The 21,280-nt window shown below is 46.8% G+C and overlaps 1 protein-coding gene across 1 annotated transcript in view; it reads right to left on the bottom strand.

The window, feature by feature from the left end:
- LOC147116083 (LIM and senescent cell antigen-like-containing domain protein 2) overlaps nt 1–19,754 on the bottom strand; it is a 79,219-nt gene extending 59,465 nt beyond the window's left edge. Inside the window, exons 1-5 of the mRNA XM_085990794.1 lie at nt 19,566–19,754; nt 18,615–18,765; nt 18,256–18,348; nt 15,136–15,184; nt 224–299 (exon numbers count right to left, since the gene is read on the bottom strand). Coding sequence (XP_085846920.1) covers nt 224–299; nt 15,136–15,184; nt 18,256–18,348; nt 18,615–18,765; nt 19,566–19,618 — 422 coding nt within the window. The 5' untranslated portion in view covers nt 19,619–19,754. The remainder of the gene's footprint in view (nt 1–223; nt 300–15,135; nt 15,185–18,255; nt 18,349–18,614; nt 18,766–19,565) is intronic.
- Nucleotides 19,755–21,280: the final 1,526 nt, after the last annotated feature.

The following is a 21,280-nucleotide window of genomic DNA, read 5'->3' as shown; positions in this document are numbered from 1 at the left end:
GAGAGACTATAATTATGAGGAGAGACTTGAGAGAATCTGAAGTGGTGAATATGGACGATTCTATGATTCTAGTTGAGGGGTTAGCACCAGCATTGACGCAATGGGCCGAATTTCTGTGACTTGATTGTTCGGCTCCATGTGAAGGTGAGTTTGAAGTTGTGAATGTGGAGCAGCCTGAAAGGCCCATTGGTCAATGGGAGCGATGACAGAGCCAGATACTTACTTCAGGGTGAGCTTGGTGTTGCAGGTGGAGCAGGCGAAGCAGTGAACACACCAGGCCTTGTTCAGAGCCGAGACCACTGGAACATAAAATGGACATCGTCACTTTCACCATTCAAGTCTCCCACTGCACCTTCCCACTCCAAAGTGCCACTGCCTCCCACCCTTTCTCTGTAGCCGTGAGAAGGACAAGGCCTGGTTTCCCCACCACAGCCTCCTTTCAGTTGCTTGGATGCAACTTTTCATCAGCTACTGTTTTTAAAAATTATTATTCAATCTTGAGATGTGGACACCGCTGGAAAGGAAATAGTTTCTCTCTATCTACCCTATCAAGTCCTTTAATCCTTTAATTGATTGCCCATCCCTAGATGCTCAATGTTTGATCGAACTGAGTGGCTTACGAACAAGAGGAGGCTATTCAGCCCCTCGAGCCTGTTCTGCCATTCAGTTAGATCATGACTGATCTGTATCTTAACTCCATCTACCCGCCTTGGTTCCGTAACCCTTAATACCTTTACCCAACAAAAATCTATCAATCTCAGCTTTGACATTTTCAATTGATCCACAGCCTCAACAACTTTTTGGGGGAGAGCATTCCAGAATCCACTGCCCTTTGTGTGAAGAAGAGCTTCCTGACATCACCCCTGAACGGCCTAGCTCTAATTTTAAGGCTTTGCCCCCTTGTTCTGGACTCCCCACTAGAGGAAATAGTTTCCCTCTATCTACCCTATCAAATCCTTTAATCATCTTAAACACCTTAATTAGATCACCTGTTAATCTTCCATGTTCAAGGGAATACAAGCCTAGTCGATGCAACCTGTCCTCGTAATTTAACCCTTTTAGCCCCAGTATAATTCTGGTGACTCTGCGCTGCAGCCCCTCCAAGGCCAGTATATCCTTCCTGAGGTGCTAGTGCGAGCAAGCACTGAGTGCGAGTCAGCAGAGAGTGCTGTGAGTTTGGGTAAGTGTGAGAGTTCTTTAATTGTTATTTCTCTTTAAATCATTCTTGATAAGATTACTTAAGCAGTTTAAGTAAAGGGGAAAAGTTAAATATTTGGGATTCTGTTGGTTTAAGAAGAGTAAAACAAGGTTACACTGTAGTAGGAGTAAATTGGCACAGCAGGCAGTGGAAACCAGTTTTCTAACCAATCAGCAGGGGTGACTCATTTGGCTGTAAACAAACAAACAGTATAAAAAGACCAGTGCTAGTGCGAGCAAGCACTGAGTGCAAGTCAGCAGAGAGTGCTGTGAGTTTGGATAAGTGTGAGTTAGGGTAAGTGGGGTGTTAGGTGCTCTTTTCAAACTTTAACTCTGTGGGTTGTAGTTAATAAGGCCTTTCTGGTGCAGAGTGACTGTTGGTAAACCATTTAACTGGTGTAATTAGAGGGATTGATTTAATTTAAATCCAATTAATTAAAGGGGATACTAGCATCTAAAATCGGGCAGAGGGTGTCCATAACTAACAATAAAAAATTTAATTAATTACATAGAATGGAGCAGGTGATGTGTTACTGTTGCGAGATGTGGGAGCCGGTGGACCCCATTGAGGCTCACAGTGATTACGTCTGTGACAAGTGTCTGCTGCTACAGGAACTCCAGCTCCATGTTGATGAGCTGGAGTCTGAGCTTCAGACACTGTGACACATCAGGGAGGGGGAGAAGTACCTGGACTCTGTGTTTCAGGAGGTGGTCACACCTATGAAGTTAATTAATTCAGATGTAGCCCATGGTCAGGGGCAGGACGGTGTGACTACGAGTGAGGCAGGTACGGGGATCCAGGAGGTAGTGTTGGAGGAGCCGCAGCCCTTGCTCTTGTCCAACAGGTGCGAGGTTCTTACTCCCTGTGGGGACAGGAGCAGGGACAGCAGGGAGGATGAGTAACCTGGCCACAGCACCGTGGAATGGGGGGCCATTCAAGAGGGGGGAGTAAATAGAAATGTTGTAGTGGTAGGGGATAGTATTATTAGGGGGATAGATAGAGTTCTCTGCAGCCGAGAGCGAGAGTCCTGAAGGCTGTGTTGCCTACCCGGTGCCAGGGTTAAGGACATCTCCTCTGGGCTGGAAAGAAACTTGCAGTGGGAGGGGGTGGATCCAGTTGTCATGGTCCATGTTGCTACAAACGACGTAGATAGGACTAGGAAGCCGGTTCTGTTAAAGGAGTATGAGCAGCTAGGGGTCAAATTAAAAAACAGAACCTCAAGGGTAATAATCTCTGGATTATTACCTGAGCCACGAGCGAATTTGGCTAGGACAAATAAAATTAGAGAGTTAAATGCGTGGCTCAAAGACTGGTGTGGGAGAAATGGGTTTTGCTTCCTGGGACACTGGCACCAGTACTGGGGCCGGAGGGAGCTGTTCCGTTGGGACGGGCTTCACTTGGCCAGTGCTGGGACTAGAGTCCTGGCGGATCATATAACTAGGGCTGTAGAGAGGGCTTTAAACTAACTAGTGGGGGGGAGGTTCCTAGAGAGCAAATAATAAAAATGACAACAGAGAAGGTCATAGACTTAGGTAGCAGTGGGGAAATTAAAAACCAGTGCGTGTCAGGAAGGGGCAGAAGGTATGGAGTAAAAGGTAAAGTAATAAAAAGGGCAAGTGTCACAAAACATCTTTGAAAGTTCTCTATCTGAATGCACGTAGCATTCGTAACAAAATAGACGAGTTAATGGCACAAATAACTACATATGGGTATGATCTTGTGGCCATTACAGAAACATGGCTGCAGGGTGACAATGCCTGGGAATTAAACATACCAGGTTATTTAACGATCAGGAAGGACAGGCAGGAAGGAAGGGGAGGTGGGGTGGCTATGTTAATAAAGGAAGGAATCACTGTAATACAGAGAAATGATATTGGGTCAAAAGATCAGGATAATGAAACAGTTTGGGTGGAGATAAGGAATAATAAGGGGAAAAAAACACTAGTGGGCGTAGTCTATAGGCCTCCGAACAGTTGCAACTCTGTTGGACGGAGTATCAATCAGGAAATAGTTGAGGCTTGTAATAAGGGAACATCTATAATTATGGGGGATTTTAACTATCATATTAATTGGACAAATCAAATTGGGCAGGGCTGCCTTGAGGATGAGTTCATTGAGTGTATTAGGGATGGGTTTCTTGAGCAGTATGTAACTGAACCGACCGGGGGCAAGCAACCTTAGATCTGGTCCTGTGTAACGAGACAGGATTAATTAAAAATGTCCTAGTAAAGGATCCCCTTGGAATGAGTGACCATAACATGGTTGAATTCCATATTCAATTAGAGGGTGAGAAGGTTGGATCTCAAACAAGCGTGCTAAGCTTGAATAAAGGAGACTATGAAGGTATGAGAGCGGAATTGAGTAGAGTGGATTGGGAAAATAGATTAAAGGGTAAGACGATACATGATCAGTGGTGTACATTTAAGGAGTTATTTTAAAACTTCCAAAAAATATATATTCCACTGAGAAGAAAAGGGTGTAAAAGAAAAGACAGCCATCCGTGGCTAAGTAAAGAAATTAAGGATAGTATTCGACTAAAAACAAGGGCATATAAGGTAGCCAAATCTAGTGGGAGGATAGAGGATTGGGAAAACTTTAAAAGACAGCAAAAAATAACAAAAAGATTGATTAAGAAAGGGAAGATAGATTATGAAAGTAAATTAGCAAAAAATATAAAAACAGATAGTAAGAGTTTTTATAGTTATATAAAAAGAAAAAGGGTGGCTAAAGTAAATGTTGGTCCCTTAGAGGATGAGACCGGGAAATTAGTGGTGGGAAATATGGAGATGGCAAAAACACTGAATGAATATTTTGTATCAGTCTTTACAGTAGAGGACACTAAGAATATCCCAACACTGGACAAACAGGGGGCTATAGGGGGGGAGGAGCTAAACACGATCAAAATCACTAAGGAAGTGGTACTCGGTAAAATAATGGGACTCAAGGCGGATAAATCACCTGGACCTGATGGCTTACATCCTAGGGTCTTGAGGGAAGTGACGGTAGGGATTGTGGATGCATTAGTAATAATTTTCCAAAACTCCCTGGACTCAGCAAAGGTCCCGGCAGACTGGAAAACTGTTAATGTAACACCCTTATTTAAAAAGGGCAGTAGACAGAAGGCTGGAAACTATAGACCGGTTAGCCTAACATCTGTGGTAGGTAAAATTTTGGAGTCCATTATTAAGGAGACAGTAACAGGACATTTGGATAATCATAATTTACCAGGACAAAGTCAGCATGGTTTTATGAAGAGGAAGTCATGTTTGACAAATTTGCTGGAGTTCTTTGAGGAAGTAACATATTGGGTGGATAAAGGGGAACCAGTGGACGTAGTGTATTTAGACTTCCAAAAGGCATTTGACAAGGTGCCACACAAAAGATTATTGCTTAAGATGAAAAATCACGGGATTGGGGGTAATATTCTGGCATGGATAGAGGATTGGCTATCTAACAGAAGGCAGAGAGTTGGGATAAATGGTTCATTCTCAGACTGGCAATCAGTAACTAGTGGTGTTCCGCAGGGGTCAGTGCTGAGTCCCCAACTCTTTACAATCTATATTAACGATTTGGAGGAGGGGACCGAGTGTAACATATCAAAGTTTGCAGATGATACTAAGATGGGAGGGAAAGTAGTGAGTGAGGAGGACATAAAAAACCTGCAAGGGGACATCGACAGGCTAAGTAAGTGGGCAGAGATTTGGCAGATGGAATACAATACTGGAAAGTGTGAGGTTATGCACTTTGGCAGGAAAAATCGTAGAGCAAGTTATTATCTTAATGGCAAGAAACTGGAAAGTACTGAAGTACAAAGGGATCTGGGGGTCCTGGTGCAGGAAACTCAAAAGGTTAGTATGCAGGTGCAGCAAGTGATTAAGAAGGCCAATGGAATGTTGGCTTTCATTGCTAGGGGGATAGAATATAAAAATAGGGAGGTATTGCTTCAGCTGTACAAGGTATTGGTGAGACCGCACCTGGAATACTGCATACAGTTTTGGTGTACATACTTAAGAAAAGACATACTTGCTCTCGAGTCAATACAAAGAAGGTTCACTCGGTTAATCCCGGGGATGAGGGGATGGACATATGAGGAGAGGTTGAGTAGATTGGGACTCTACTCATTGGAGTTCAGAAGAATGAGAGGCGATCTTATTGAAACATATAAGATTGTGAAGGGGTTGGATTGGGTGGATGCGGGGAGGATGTTCCCGATGATGGGTGAAACTAGAACTAGGGGGCATAGTCTTAGAATAAGGGGCTGCTCTTTCAAAACTGAGATGAGGAGGAACTACTTCACTCAGAGGGTGGTAGGTCCATGGAATATGCTGCCCCAAAAAGCTGTAGAAGCTACATCATTACATAAATTTAAAACAGAAATAGACAGTTTCCTAGAAGTAAAGGGAATTAAGGGTTACGGGGAGCGGGCAGGAATTTGGACATGAGTCTAGGTTCGGATCGGTCATGGCCCTGTGGGTAGCGGAGCGGGCCCAGGGGCCGTGTAGCCTGGTCCTGCTCCTATTTCGTGTGTCTAATTCTGTTAGATTCAGGAGATGGTTCTGTGATAGTAGATTGGCGGTTAGGATCAGATCAGCCATGATCTTATTGAATGGCGGAGCAGGCTCGAGGGGCCGATTGGCCTACTCCTGCTCCTATTTCTTATGTTCTTATGTTCTTATGAGGTGCGGTGCCCAGATCTGAACACAGTGCTCCAGATGGGGGTCCAACCAGAGCTCTGTACAACTGTAACATAACTTCCACCTCTTTGTATTCCAGCCCTCTGGCGATAAAGGCCAACATTTCATTGGCCTTTTAAATTGTTTTTTGTACTTGTCCACTAGCTTTTAGTGATTTCTGTACATGGACCCCTAAATCTCTCCGCTCCTCCACAGTTCCTAGCTTCTCGCCATTTAGAAAATACTCTGATCTATTTATCTTGGGTCCAAAGTGGATGACCTCACATTTTCCCACATTGAACTCCATCAGCTACAGTTTTGCCCACTCACTTAATCTATCAATGTCCCTTTGCAACTTTCTGCTCCCATCTACACTATTTATGATGCAACCTAATTTGGTGTCATCAGCACACAGCTAGACCACTTCAGAGGGCAGTTAAGAAACAACGATCTTGGTGTGAGACTGGAGTCACATATAGGCCAGGCCAGGTAAGGACGGCAGGTTTCCTTCCCTAAAGGACATCAGTCGGGTTTTTACGACAATCCGACAGCTTCATGGTCACTTTTATTGACACCAGCTTTTTTAAACTCAATTCAAATTCTCAAACTGCCATAAAAAGAAAGAAAGAATTTGCATTTATAAAGCGCCTTTAATGATCTCAGGGCATCCCAAAATGAAGTACATTTCAAATGTAGTCACTGTTGTAATGTAGGAAATGCGGCAGCCAGTTTGCGCACAGCAAGGTCCCACAAACCTTGGGGTAAGTGTCCCGATTTCCCAGTCGCAGTATTGAGCTTTGTGTGGTGGGAGCACATAGTGAGAGCTGGTGTGGAAACCAACAGGCACAGCTTTAGTTAAATGCGCTGACCTCCTGGGCGAATTTCTGGTACGCATCCCCACTGTGGGTAGCTCAGTGCCGGGGGCATTGAATTATAACATTTACCCCTCGCAGCCCTCTACAAATCTAAACAAGCTGATAGGCTCAGATGATGCCAATTGTAAATGGCACAGTCCCCACCATTTATAATGGGTGTGCTGGTGTTAATGTGATTTCCCCTCTATACGCGGTGGGCGGTAAAACCAAGTAACCAACATATTTTTTAAAAACAGGAGATCTCCACTTAGCAACAGCTTATCCCAGATGTTATCCAGATCTCGTCACTAAGGTATTCGCATTTTAACCAGGTGCGAACAGCTAATTGAAGTTACTTGAAGACTCGACTTTACCTGAAATCAGCAGAGCTTTTTAAATGGGTAAATACTGAACTGTCTGAAACAGTCGGTGTATTTAATACGTTATAAGCGGTGCCTTTGTAATGAACTCCGATGGTGATGGGAAATGGTCAACGCCATTTGCCCGTTATAGGTGGCTGCCCGTGATAAGCGGGGACGGGGACGGGGCCAGTGGTGGGCTCTGTGCCAACTCACTCTGCCAGTAACAGTAGATATTTGACTAAAATGAGCAAAGAGCTGGAAAAGATGCACGTTTAACCCTTTGCGCACTGCAGTAAACAATTATCCATTCAACTTAACACATTACACGATCATTGTGTTGAAGCTCATCCCAAGAATTGTGTCCATTAAGTAATTCACAATTAAATATATATCTCCAATTCCATTAAAACATCCATTGAAGCTTCTAGGGAATAGTGATCATAGTATCATAAGGATTACATTAGTTATGGAGAAGGACAAGGAGCAATCTAGAATAAAAATACTTAACTGGAGGAGGGCTAATATCAGCAAATTGAAGAGGGATCTGGCCCGGGTAAGTTGAAGTTAAAGACTGGCAGGCAGAACTGTAATGGAGCAATGGGCAGTCTATGAAGAGGAGATGGCTTGGGTATAGTCTAGGTACATTGGACATAGCTTCCTGGATGATGAAGGAGTTATTTTTTTAAATGGTGTGAGATTGGGAAATGTTGGTGTTCAGAGGGCCCTGGGTGTCCTTGTACACGAATCACTGAAAGTTAATATGCAGGTACAGCAAGCAATTAGGAAAACAAATGGTACATTGGCCTTTATTACAAGAGGATTTGAGTATAAGAGTAAAGATGTCTTACTGCAATTATATAGGGCCCTGGTGAGACCAAACCTGGAGTATTGTGTACAGTTTTGATCTTCTTACCTAAGAAAGGATATACTTGCCATAGAGGGAGTGCAATTAAGGTTCACCAGACTGGTTCCTGGGATGGGGGGGATTGTCCTATGAGGAGAGATTGAGTAGACTGGGCCTATATTCTCTAGAGTTTAGAAGAATGAGAGGTGATCTCATTGAAACATACATAATTCTTACAGGGCTGATGCAGGGAGGATGTTTCCCCTGGCTGGGGAGTCGAGAACCAGGGGTCACAGTCTCAGAATAAGGGGTCGGCCATTTAGGATTGAGATGAGGAGAAATTTCTTCACTCAGAATCTTTGGAATTCTCTTCCCCAGAGGGCTGTGGAGGCTCAGCCATTGAGTATATTCAAGACAGAGATCGATAGATTTTTGAAGGGAATCAAGGGATATGGGGATAGTTCAGGAAAGTGGAGATGAGGTAGAAGATCAGCCATGATCTTATTGAATGGCGGAGCAGGCTTGAGGGGCCGAATAGCCTACTCCTGCTCCTATTTCTTATGTTCTAATGCTAGAGAGTAGGATGAAGCAGAAAAAGGGGGCGTATGACAGATGTCAGCTTTATAATCCAAAAGAGAATCAGGCTGAATATAAAAAGTACAGAGGAAGAAGTGAAAAAGTAAATAAGAGGGGCAAAGAGACAGCACGAGAATAGATTGGCAGCTAACATAAAAGGGAATCTTCTATAGGCATATTAACAGTAAAAGGGTTGTCAAAGGAGTGGTGGGGTCGATTAGGGACCAAAATGGAGACCTATTGGTGGAGCAGAAGGCATGGCTAAGGTACTACATGAGTACTTTGCATCGGTGTTTACCAAGGAAGATGACTTTCTAAAAAGCTACAGTGAACGAGGGGGTTGTCGGGATACTGGGTGAGATAATAAAAATAGATAAAGAGGAGGCACTAGAAAGGCTGGCAGTACTTAAAGTGGATAAGTCACCCAGTCTGGATGGGATGCATCCTAGGTTGCTGAGGAAAGTAAGGGTAGAAATTGCGGAGGTGTTGGCCACAATCTTCCAATCCTCCTTAGATACAGGGGTGGTGCCAGAGGACTGGAGGATTGCAGATGTTACACCCTTGTTCAAAAAAGGAAGAAGGATAAAGCTGGTAATTACAGGCCAGTCAGTTTAATGGGGAAGCTTTTAGAAAAAATAATCCGGGAGAAAATTAACAGCCACTTGGACGAACATGGACTAATAAAGGAGAGGCAGCACAGATTTGTTCAGGGCAAATCGTGTTTGACTAACTTGATTGAGTTTTTTGATGAGGTAACAGAGAGGGTGGATGAGGGTAGTGCAGTTGATGTTGTGTATATGGACTTTAAAAAGGCGTTTGATAAAGTGCCACATAGTAGGTTTGTTAGCAAAATAGAAGCCCATGGGATAAAAGGGGCAGTAGCAGTATTGATACAAAATTGGTTGAGGGATAGAAAACAGAGAATTGTGGTGAATGGCTGTTTATCAGACTGGAGGGAGGTATACAGTAGCGTTTCCCAGGGTTCAGTACTAGGACCACTGCTGTTTTTTATATACATTAATGACTTGGACTTGGGGTACAGGGCACAATGTTTAAATCTGCAGAAGACACGAAACTTGGAAGTGTAGTAAACAGTGAGGAACAGGACTTCAAGAGGACATAGGCAGGATGGTGGAATGGGCGGACACATGGCAGATGACATTCAACGCAGAAAAGTGTGAGGTTGTTGAGATACCGCGGCAAACGTGGGAGTCGAGACCTGAGCTAGTAAAACACAACTGCTTTTATTCTACCTCATGGCAAAGAGGAACTGGAAAAGCCCGCGCATCCACTTAAATACTTCCCAGACAGGAAGTGCTCCCGGCAGCCTGTCCCTGCGGGAAACAAGTTGCTGGAGGAAAGGGCCCCCGGCTGGGGGCGTCTGCTTAAACTGTCCGTGCTGCCGTGAGCGGATTATGTCCAGTGGTGGCGTGTCGCCACAGAGCTCCCCCCAGAATCCGCTTAGGAGGAGTGGACGAGTCGTGACGGTGGTCTGATGGTTCTGCCACAGCGGCTCTGAGTGGTCGCCGGTCTAGTTGGTGCGGCCGGGTGGTTCGCCGCTGGCTGCGCTGGCTTGCTGGCGGGACGGCCTCTAGTTGGAGGCCGGGCCACGGGGACCTGTTCCCCTGGTTCTGTGTGTGCTGGTTTGAGCCGGTCGATGGAGACTGTGTCGACCCTGTCGCCGAGTCGCAGCTTGAAGACCTTGTCCCCGGTTTGTAGTACCTCGTACGGTCCGTCGTACGGGGGTCGCAGGGGCCCGCGGTGCACGTCGTGTCGCACGAAGACGAAGCGCGCCTGCTGTAAATTTGGCGGGACGTGAGGTGCGAGTTCGCCGTGTCGGTTGACCGGAAGTGGGGTGAACTGCTGAGCGGAAGAGAAAGAGTTGAGCCGCTGCTGTTCGGCCGACCAAGGCGTGGTAGCCTCCGGAAGGAATTCGACTGGGACGCGCAGCGGTTGTCCGTAGACTAACTCCGCTGCCGAGGACTGGAGGTCTTCTTTGACCGCGGTGCGTAGGCCTAGTAGCACCCACGGTAGGCGGTCAGTCCAGGTACTGTCCTGCAGGCCGGCGCGGAGTGAGGCCTTGAGTGACCTGTGGAAGCGTTCACAAAGCCCGTTGGCCTGCGGGTGGTACGCCGTGGTTCAGTGGAGCGTCACCCCGAGGTTGCGTGTTGTGGCTGTCCAGAGTTCGGAGATGAACTGGGCGCCTCTGTCGGAGGTTATGTCGGCCGGTACGCCGAACCTCGCAACCCAGGTGTTAACGAACGCCCTGGCGATGTCGGCTGTGGTGGTGGAGGTCAGCGGCACTGCCTCAGGCCAGCGTGTGTAGCGGTCGACCATCGTGAGGAGATAAGTTTGGCCTTGCGATGGCGGCAGGGGACCGACGATGTCGACGTGTACGTGGTCGAAGCGGTGGCTGGGTACCTCGAAGTCTCCCAGGGGTGCTTTTGTGTGCAGCTGTACCTTAGCCCGTTGGCAGGCGAGGCAGGAGGTGGCCCAAGTCCGAACATCTCTGCTGAGGCCGCGCCAGACGAAACGCTGGGAGAGGAGTTTGACGGATGCGCGGGAACCCAGGTGGGAGAGCCCGTGGAGCGCGTCGAAGATGCGGCGGCACCAGGTTGCAGGGACGACCGGCCTGGGTTGGCCGAGTGAGACGTCGCAAGTGACTGCCGTGGCTTCGGGCCCGTGCGTGACCTTGACTAGGCGTAGCCCTGGCAGGCTGGTAGACGCCGAGAGGAGGTCTGGGTCCGTGAGCTGGGCTGCTGCTAGTTGCGCGTAGTCGACCGCGAGGTGATTCGCGCAGATGGCGGGACGGGAAAGGCAGTTGGCGACAACGTTGTCTCTACCGGAGACGTGCTGGAGGTCCATAGTAAACTCGGACACGGCCGCGAGCTGGCGTTGCTGCCTAGCGGACCAGGGTTCGGTGTGCTTGGCCATCGCGTATGTGAGCGGCTTGTGGTCCATGTACGCGGTGAAGGGGCGGCCTTCCAGGAGGAACCTGAAATGGCGGACCGACAGGTGGAGCGCGAGAAGCTCGCGGTCGAAAGTGGAGTATTTGACCTCCGGGGGGCGCAGTTGGCGGCTGTAGAAGGCAAGTGGCTGCCACGCGCCATTGACCCACTGCTCGAACACGGCGCCGACCGCGTGGTCGGAGGCGTCGGTGGTGAGCGCGACCCGGGCATCGGCCCTCGGGTGCGCGAGCAGGGTGGCGTCGGCGAGCGCGTTTTTGGTCGTCGAAGGCGGCTGACGTGTCAGTGGTCCAGGCTACGTCCATCTTGCCGGATTTACCTCGGAGGGAGTCGTATAGGAGCTTCATGAGGGCTGCAGCTCTGGGGATGAACCTGTTGTAGAAGTTCACCATCCCAAGGAACTCCTGGAGGCCCTTGATGGTTGTGGGGTGGGGGAATTGCTGGACGGCCTGCACCTTGTTGGGCAGGGGGACGGCCCCAGCAGGGGTGATGTGGTGACCGAGAAAATCGATCTCGGTTAGGCCGAATTGGCACTTCGCCGGGCTGAGGATGAGCCCGTGTTGGGCTAGGCGCCCGAACAGGATGCGAAGGTGTTCGAGGTGTTCCTGTTTGGGGGAGCTGGCCACGAGAATGTCGTCTAGATAGACGAATAGGAAGTTTAGGTCCCGGAGGACTGAGTCCATAAGGCGCTGGAAAGCCTGTGCTGCATTCTTGAGGCCGAAGGGCATCCTCAGGAACTCGAACAGGCCGAATGGGGTGATGACGGCCGTTTTGGGGATGTCCGCGGGGTGTACGGGGACTTGGTGGTAACCGCGCACCAGGTCGACTTTGGAAAAGACGGTTTGTCCGGCCAGTCGGGCCGAGAAGTCCTGGATGTGTGGCACCGGGTATCGGTCGGGGGTGGTGGCGTCGTTGAGGCGGCGGTAGTCCCCGCAAGGGCGCCAGCCTCCGCCGGGCTTGGGGGCGATGTGGAGGGGCGAGACCAAAGGGCTGCTGGAGCGGCGGATGATGCCGAGTTGTTCCATGGTGGTGAACTCGGCCCGCGCGATTTCCAGCTTGGCCGGGTTGAGTCTGCGGGCGTGGGCAGAAACTGGGGGGCCGGTGGTGGGGATATAGTGCTCCACACCGTGTTTGGCGGCTTTGGCCGAAAAGGTCGGGTTAGTGAGGGCGGAAAACTCGGCTAGGAGTGCCGAGTAGTCGTCCGTGGCTCTGGCGAGGCAGTAGGTCGTCAGGCCGGCCGAACGGGCCGGGGTAAATGCGCCGGGGATGGGGGCCATAGTGTTGATGTCGACGAGGCGGTGCCTCGGAATGTCGACAAGGAGGCCGTGGGCGCGTAGGAAGTCTGCGCCGATGAGTGGGCAGAGGACCTTGGCTGTGAGGAACTCCCAGCGGTAGCGGCGGCCCGCGAGGTCGAGCGTGACCATGCGGGTGCCATATGTGCGGATGTCAGAGCCATTGGCTGCGGCCAGCGTGATACCCCGTGTGCCGCGTTGGATTTCGAGGGCGGAGGTGGGGGTGATGCTGTGCTGGGCCCCTGTGTCGCACAGAAATCGGCGGTTGGTTCTGTCGTCGGTGACGTACAGTAGAGGCCCCTTTTGCCCCGCGGCCATCGCGGGGGCCGGTGCGGGGGGGGGTTTGAAAGTACACGGTGGCGTGCAGCGTTGGGCTCTAGTGCCAAAACGGGTGTGGTAGTAGCAGTGACCCGGAGTGGTAGGGCGGTCGGGCGTAGTGGGCCGGGAAGACCGCGTGGTCGTTGCCGTGAGGTCGGGCGCGACGTCGCGAGCAGACTGTGCAGAGAGCAGCCGGTCGGCCTTTTCGGCTATGTCATTCAGGTCCGTGGAGCCAGACTCCACAATGAGCGGGCAGATGCTGGCGGGGAGCTGCCGAATGAAAAGCGTGCGAAAGAGGGCGCCGGGGTTTTTGTCGTCCGAGAGGGACAGCATGTGGGAAAGCAGGTCTGATGGTGAAGCGTCACCAAGGCCAGGGAGGTCAAGGAGTTGGCAGTGGCGCTGGTAAGAGGACGTTTGAAATTTTTTAAGGAGCGCAGCCTTCAGATGTTCGTACTTGCCTTCCGGTGGTGGATTCTGCAGCGCTGCCCAAACCTTGGGGACTGTGGCGTAGGTGAGAGAGGAGACGAGGTAGTCGTACTTTGTGGCGTCGACTGTAATGTGTTTCAGCCGGAATCTGGACTCAGCTTGAACAAACCAGGCTTCGGCCAGGTTCTCCCAAAAGTCCGGTAATTTAACCGTGACTGCGTTTGTATCCGCCATGCTAGCTTAGGATTCGTCCTGAGCGTCGGGGTCACCAGTGTTGAGATACCGCGGCAAACGTGGGAGTCGAGACCAGAGCTAGTAAAACACAACTGCTTTTATTCTACCTCATGGCAAAGAGGAACTGGAAAAGCCCGCGCATCCACTTAAATACTTCCCAGACAGGAAGTGCTCCCGGCAGCCTGTCCCTGCGGGAAACAAGTTGCTGGAGGAAAGGGCCCCTGGCTGGGGGCGTCTGCTTAAACTGTCCGTGCCGCCGTGAGCGGATTATGTCCAGTGGTGGCGTGTCGCCACAAGGTGATACATTTTAGTAGAAAGAATGAGGAGAGACAATACAAGCTAAGTGGGTGCACGAAGAGAGAGATCTGGGGGTGTTTGTGCACAAATCTTTGAAGGAAGCAGAACCGGTTAACAAAGCAGTTAATTAAAGCATATGAGATCCTGGGCTTTATAAATAGAGGCATAGAGTACAAAAGACAGGAAGTTATGCTGAACCGATATAAAACACTAGTTCAGCCCCAGCTGGAGTATTGTGTCCAATTCTGGGCACCGCACTTTAGGAAGGTCGTAAAGGCTTTGGAGAGGGTGCAGAAAAGATTTACTAAAATGATTCCAGGGATGAGGGATTCGTTACGTAGATAGACTGGAGGAGCTGGGGTTGTTCTCCTTGGAGCAGAGAAGGCTAAGAGGAGATTTGATAGAGGTGTTTAAAATCATGAAGGGTTTAGATAGAATAAATAAAGAGAAACTGTTTCCAATGGCTGGAGGGTCGATAACCAGAGGACACAGATTTAAGGTGATTGGCAAAAGAACCAGAGACAACATGAGGAAAAACCTTTTTAACAGAACGAGTGGTGAGGATTTGGAATGCACTGCTTGATAGGGTGGCGAAGGCAGATTCAAAAGGGAATTGGATAAATACTTGAAGGAGAAAAAATTGTAGGGATATTGGGAAAGATCGGGGAGTGGGACTAACTGGATTGCTCTCCGAAAGGGCCGGTGCAGACTCGATGGGCCGAATGGCCTCCTCCTGTGCTGTACTATTCTATGCCATTTATATATAGGAGGGATAGGAACAGGAGGCGGGATGGGAACAGAGGGGGGATGGGAACAGGAACAGGAGGCGGGATGGGAACAGGAACAGGAGGGGGGATGGGAACAGGAACAGGAGGGTTTGGAACAGGAGAGGGGATGGGAACAGGAACAGGAGGGGTGGGAACAGGAGAGGGGATGGGAACAGGAACAGGAGGGGCGGGAACTGCCATTACAGTGAAACAATTGTGTGACGAACATTAAACAGACAGATAGTTGTGAAGAGAATTATTCTCTATTTGTGTGCAGATAATAGATCACAGGATAATTCACTGACTTGGTACAGAAGGATGTACTTACCATCTCCCTCAATCACATGGTTACAGTGATAGCAAACATCTCCAAACAACTGTAGAAATGAAACAAGCAGACAGAGGATGAGAATCATCGAAACTCAGATGACTCTGGGGATTGGGGATTGTTCAGTATTAAAAGTATCAGCTCAGTCAGCAACATTTTTATTTATTCATTCACGGGATATGGGCATCGCTGGCAAGGCCAGCAGTTATTGCCCATCCCTAATTGCCCTTGAGAAGGTGGTGGTGAGCCGCCTTGTACAACTGAGTGACTTGCTAGGCCATTTCAGAGTCAACCACATTGTGGGACTGGAGTCACATTAAGGGTGAGGACAGCAAGTTTCCTTCCCTAAAGGGCATTAGTGAACCAGGTGGGATTTTACGACAATCCGGTAGTTTCATGGTTACCATTACTGATACTAGCTTTTTATTCCAGATTTATTTAATTAACTGAATTTAAATTCCCCAGGTACCATGGTGGGATTTGAACTCACGTCTCCAGATCATTAGTTCAGGCTTCTGGATTACTAGTCTAGTAGCATAACCACTGCCACCGTACCACTGTAAACATTACTGTATTACAGTAACATTATCGTATTAGTCAGTTACATTACTGTATTACAGTAACATTATCGTATTACAGTCAGTTACATTACTGTATTACAGTAACATTATCGTATTAGTCAGTTACATTACTGTATTACAGTAACATTATCGTATTACAGTCAGTTACATTACTGTATTACAGTAACATTATCGTATTAGTCAGTTACATTACTGTATTACAGTAACATTATCGTATTACAGTCAGTTACATTACTGTATTACAGTAACATTATCGTATTAGTCAGTTACATTACTGTATTACAGTAACATTATCGTATTACAGTCAGTTACATTACTGTATTACAGTAACATTATCGTATTAGTCAGTTACATTACTGTATTACAGTAACATTATCGTATTACAGTCAGTTACATTACTGTATTACAGACGTGCCAGTAGGTACTGGTTCCTAAGTTTCAAGATTTATATTCATTGTTGATAAGTTTCGAGAACAATAGTTAGTCGTAGAAAGGGTACACATCATCCTTTTTAATTGGGGTTTCCGTAGAATCAGGTTGACTGGTACTAAATGATATAGAATCAAAGACAGCCTTATAACTAAAGGTTTAACTTGGTACTATAGCAATTATATGCAACAAAAGCAAAACTACTGATAAGCTAACAAAGTAAGGGAGTTATACCAATCACATTAGCCCAACAGAAAAAGAGCTTGTTAAGTCAGGAAATCAGCTTATTAACTGAAGAAATTGATCAGGGATAAGTTCAATTCAATTCTCCAACAGTGCAGCACTCTCTCAGTACTGCACTGAAATGCCAGCCTGGGTTATGTGCTCAGGTCCTGGAGTGGGGCATGAACACACAACCTTCTGACTGAGAGGCAAGAGTACTACCAACTGAGCCAAGCTGACACTTATTAACAACTAATAACAGTCATTATTAATCACTAACAGGCAGTGATGGTCAGTAGCACTCAATGACAGTCAGGAACAGTCAATAATAGTCATTAAATGCCAACAACAGTATTAGTAATGGTCAATACGAGTCAATAACAGCCAGTAATAGTGTCAGTAGCAGTCAGTAACGCAGATAGTAACAATCAGCAATACAGATTATAACGGTCAGTAGTACAGATCAAATCAGGTAGCAACATAGCAAATGGCAGTCAGAAATATATCGCTACAGTCAGTAACATGGTGAACAGCAATACCAAACCAGTGACATCAACAGGATCCCAAACCAGTCATACACTCACAATAACAGCTGGCAAGATAGCTAACCTGGCAATGTTCCACATCAATTAGTATAATGTAAGTAATATCAGGCTGAAAATTACACTGTGCGATATTAGCATCAAATGGTTTAATCCATTTATATATAAAATGTCTTTGTTCCCTATATAGAGTGTTAATATGTACAGATAGGGATGGGCAATAAATGCTGGCCTTGCCAGTGACACCCACATCCCATAAACAATTTAAAAAAAGTTAATATTTCTGTGGGAATAACATACAAAGGAATATTATAACATGGAGATCAAAGAGTCATTGATAGATAAAGTGAGTGGGCAAACTGTGACAGATGGATTTCAATGCAGGTAATGAGGTCATCCACTTTGGACCAAAAAAGGATCGATCTGAGTATTATTCAAATGGCGAAAAGCTAGGAACTGTGGAGGTCCAAAGAGATTTAGGGGTCCATATACACAGATCACTTAAATGTAGTGGTCAGGTAACAAAAAAATCAAAAAGGCTAATGGAATGTTAGCCTTTATAACTAGCGGGCTAGAATATAAAGGGGAGGAAGTTTGGCTACTGCTGTAAAAAGCCCTGGTTAGACCACATCTGGACACTGTGTACAGTTCTGGGCACTGCACCTTAGAAAGGATATATTGGCCTCGAAAGGAGAGCAGCGCAGGTTCACCAGAATGTTACCAGGGCTCAGGGGTTAGATTATGAGGAGAGATTACATAAACTAGGCTTGTATTCCCTGGACTATAAAAGGCTAAGGGGTGATTTGATTGAAGTTTTTAGGGTTTTGAAAGGAACTGATTGGGTAGATAGAGATAAATTTTTTCTGCTTGTGGGGGAGTCTAGGACAAAGGGACATAACCTTAAAATCAGAGCCAGGCCATTCAGGAGAGAAATTAGGAAACACTTCTTCATGCAAAGTGTGGTTGAAGTGTGGAACTCTCTCCCACAACAAGCAGTAGGTGCTGGGGTTCAATTAATCATTTAAAATCTGAGATCAATAGATTTTTGCTAGCCAAAGGTTTAAAGGGTTATGGAGCCAAGGCGGTTGGATGAAGTTAAGATACAGATTAGCCATGATCTCACTGAGTGGCAGAACAGGCTTGAGGGGCTGAATGGCCTCCTCCTGTTCCCATGATCGTGTATCACACGCAACATTCAGAATATTGCGCAAAGTAACTTGCTGGCAATATCAGTAATACAATTAGTACCAGTAACACTTTCGGTAACAGTCTGTCGAACATTCAATAACAATCCTACAACACAGTGTTAAGCAAGTGAAAGATAGGTGCGTGTCTAGTACAAATACCTGGTTGTAGTGCTTCTCACAATAGGCCAGTCCTTTTCGTTCAAAGTGATGGTGTCCCAGAAATGGCTTCTCACATTTCGCACAAACAAAATGCTGCGGGAGAGGGAACAGAACAATCTCATTAAATTAGGCAGGATTTTATATATATTCATTCTCGGGATGTAGGCGTTGCTAGCAAGGCCAGCATTTATTGCCCTCGGTCTGGTTCAGCCTGAGACAGTGGCCAGGGAGAGGGATGGAGTCGGTGGCTAGGCCTATGCAAAGCCTTAACGTGTTCCATTCTCGGGTAATTCCCTTTTACAATTGTGCTCAGATCGATTCCTGTAGTTCAGTGATAGTATTTGCTATTGATCACCTACCTCAACGTGCCACTGTTTCCCCAAAGCGTTCACCACTCGCCCTTCAATCGGCCGACGGCACGCTCCGCAGATCGGGATGCCCATTTTGTCATGGCAGGGGAGGCAGTAGAGTTCACCTTTCAGCTCTCGGGCCTCAGCAGTCAGCTCCTTCCTGCAATGTCACAAATTGCGAGACATGTGCTCAGTGACAACTCAAACAGACTTAAAACTTCTAAAATATATATATTTTTTAGAAATTACAGCATAGATGGAAGCTACATGGCCAATCATGCAACTGGCATCCCAATAGATGGAAGCAACATGGCCAATCATACGACTTGTGACCAATCACTGTCAACAGAGCGATAAAGCAGACAATCGTGGAAAGGTAATCGTTGAATGGAAAGGATTGGGTAGCACAGGCCAAAAGTGGCGCCAGAATGGATATAATTATAAGTATAATTAGCTAGAGACCTATATCCATGAACATCCCAAATGACACAGTAAGCAGAGCTCCGTGCAAACAACAACACTGAGGTAATGGACAGTTCCATCATCTTAACCACCATGGGTATTGAGTGTAATAATTGGGGGTTATCTTAACTGACCCACAGTGGGTATAGAATTTAATAATTGGGGGTTATCCTAACTGACCCACAGTGGGTATAGAATTTAATGATTGGTGGGTATCCTAACTGACCCACAGTGGGTATAGAGTTTAATGATTGGTGGGTATCCTAACTGACCCACAGTGGGTATAGAGTTTAATGATTGGTGGGTATCCTAACTGAGTGGGTCTAGAGAGTATTAATCAGGTAGGAACCCTAACTGATACACAGTGGGTATAGAGTGTAATAATTGGGTTGGTATCCTAACTGACCCAGTGGGTATAGGGAGTAATGATTGGCGTGTATTCTAAATGGTCCACATTTGATACTCTTATGTATTGACTGTGTTGGTATTCTAACTCACCCACAGTGGGTACAGTTGAAATGATCAGCGTGATAAGCATCACTCTTGTACATCAGTGGCAGTTCGTCGATGATGAGGTGGCATTTCTGACAGATATACTGGCCAAGGCGCTTCGCTTTCTCTCGGTTGTGACAGGGTCTGCAGAGATGCCTGTAGACGAAAGAATAGATCAGGGTATTGGACTGCTCAAAACACCAAACATGCATTCCTGTGTCTTACACACACCATCTTAAGAGATAAACACCAATGTATGTCTGTCCACTGACACTAATCTCTGGAAATGTACACACCTGATTTAATATATAAGCATATAATACACACACAACTCTCTATGCCTAGAAATTACTGTTATAATATTAGTGGATGAATGTTTAATGTGTTTGTATAACATTCCTTTGTGTTAAATTAATGGTCAGAGGAATGTAGTAAAAGCTTTCATCCATTAATATCACCAACAGTAATTTCTAGGCTTATATGTAAACACACGTGCATTCTATGAGCACATGCGCGCACACAAGCACATATGCATTGCACATACATGGGCACACGCGCAAAAACACACTCATACGTGCGCGCACATGCACACGCCCAGTGTGTAAAGCCACAAATACACTTTTACAATTATAGAATTGTACAGTACAGAAGGAGACCTTTCGGCCATTTGTACCTGTGGGCTGTTCACTGAAAGAGCTCTCCATTGAGTCCCATTCTCCTGCCCTTTCCCCATTTCCTTTCCTTTTTCATATATTTATCCACTTCCCTTTTAAAAGCTATTATGGATTCTGCTTCCCTCAGTGTTTCCATGTTCTAAGAATCCTCTGCATAAAACAATATTCTCCTAACTTCTCCATGTATGTCCAGGCATATACATTCCTGTATGTAAACACACAAACTCCAGTACATAAATGCACGGACACACACACAGCTGCACACATTCTTTTCAGCCATTTGCATTCAGTTAACACTTGACATCTCCACACTCTCATTTCTCATTATTTCTGAGTAGAAACAGATATTAGTAAATAGTCAGAGAATGCTGATTTGCGCAGTAAAACCCATTGAGATTGAGCCCCAATATATTAGACAAAGATATTTTAAAAAAAAACAATTTGTTTATTAGTCGAGATTTTGTCCTGAGATTTAATTTGAGATCAGACTCTGCGCCTTTCCTAGATGAGGCCCCCGTACTTGTTCTGCATGAAATCTAATAGTAAATGAATGAAGTCATGCCCCACCCTTTTTAAACAATTTTTATTTCTTTGGGGAAAAAAGACATTCTACATCTTTATATCTGCAGGAACTAATTTACCCTCCCAATGTGCGGGACTCCATGTCCCTCAATCAGTGTGGTCCTATTTACACTCCCAATGTACGGGACTCCATGTCCCTCAATCAGTGTGGTCCTATTTACACTCCCAATGTACGGGACTCCATGTCCCCCAATCAGTGTGGTCCTATTTACCCTCCCAATGTGCGGGACTCCATGTCCCTCAATCAGTGTGGTCCTATTTACCCTCCCAATGTACGGGACTCCATGTCCCCCAATCAGTGTGGTCCTATTTACCCTCCCAATGTACGGGACTCCATGTCCCCCAATCAGTGTGGTCCTATTTACCCTCCCAATGTGCGGGACTCCATGTCCCCCAATCAGTGTGGTCCTATTTACCCTCCCAATGTGCGGGACTCCATGTCCCTCAATCAGTGTGGTCCTATTT

Source organism: Somniosus microcephalus, chromosome 6 (assembly GCF_052327205.1).
Source record: "Somniosus microcephalus isolate GS21.2 chromosome 6, FLI_Smic_1.0, whole genome shotgun sequence".
Classification (NCBI taxonomy): Eukaryota; Metazoa; Chordata; class Chondrichthyes; order Squaliformes; family Somniosidae; genus Somniosus; species Somniosus microcephalus.
The sequence above is the reverse complement of the archived record's forward strand: the minus strand, read 5'-3'. Positions and strand labels throughout refer to the sequence as shown.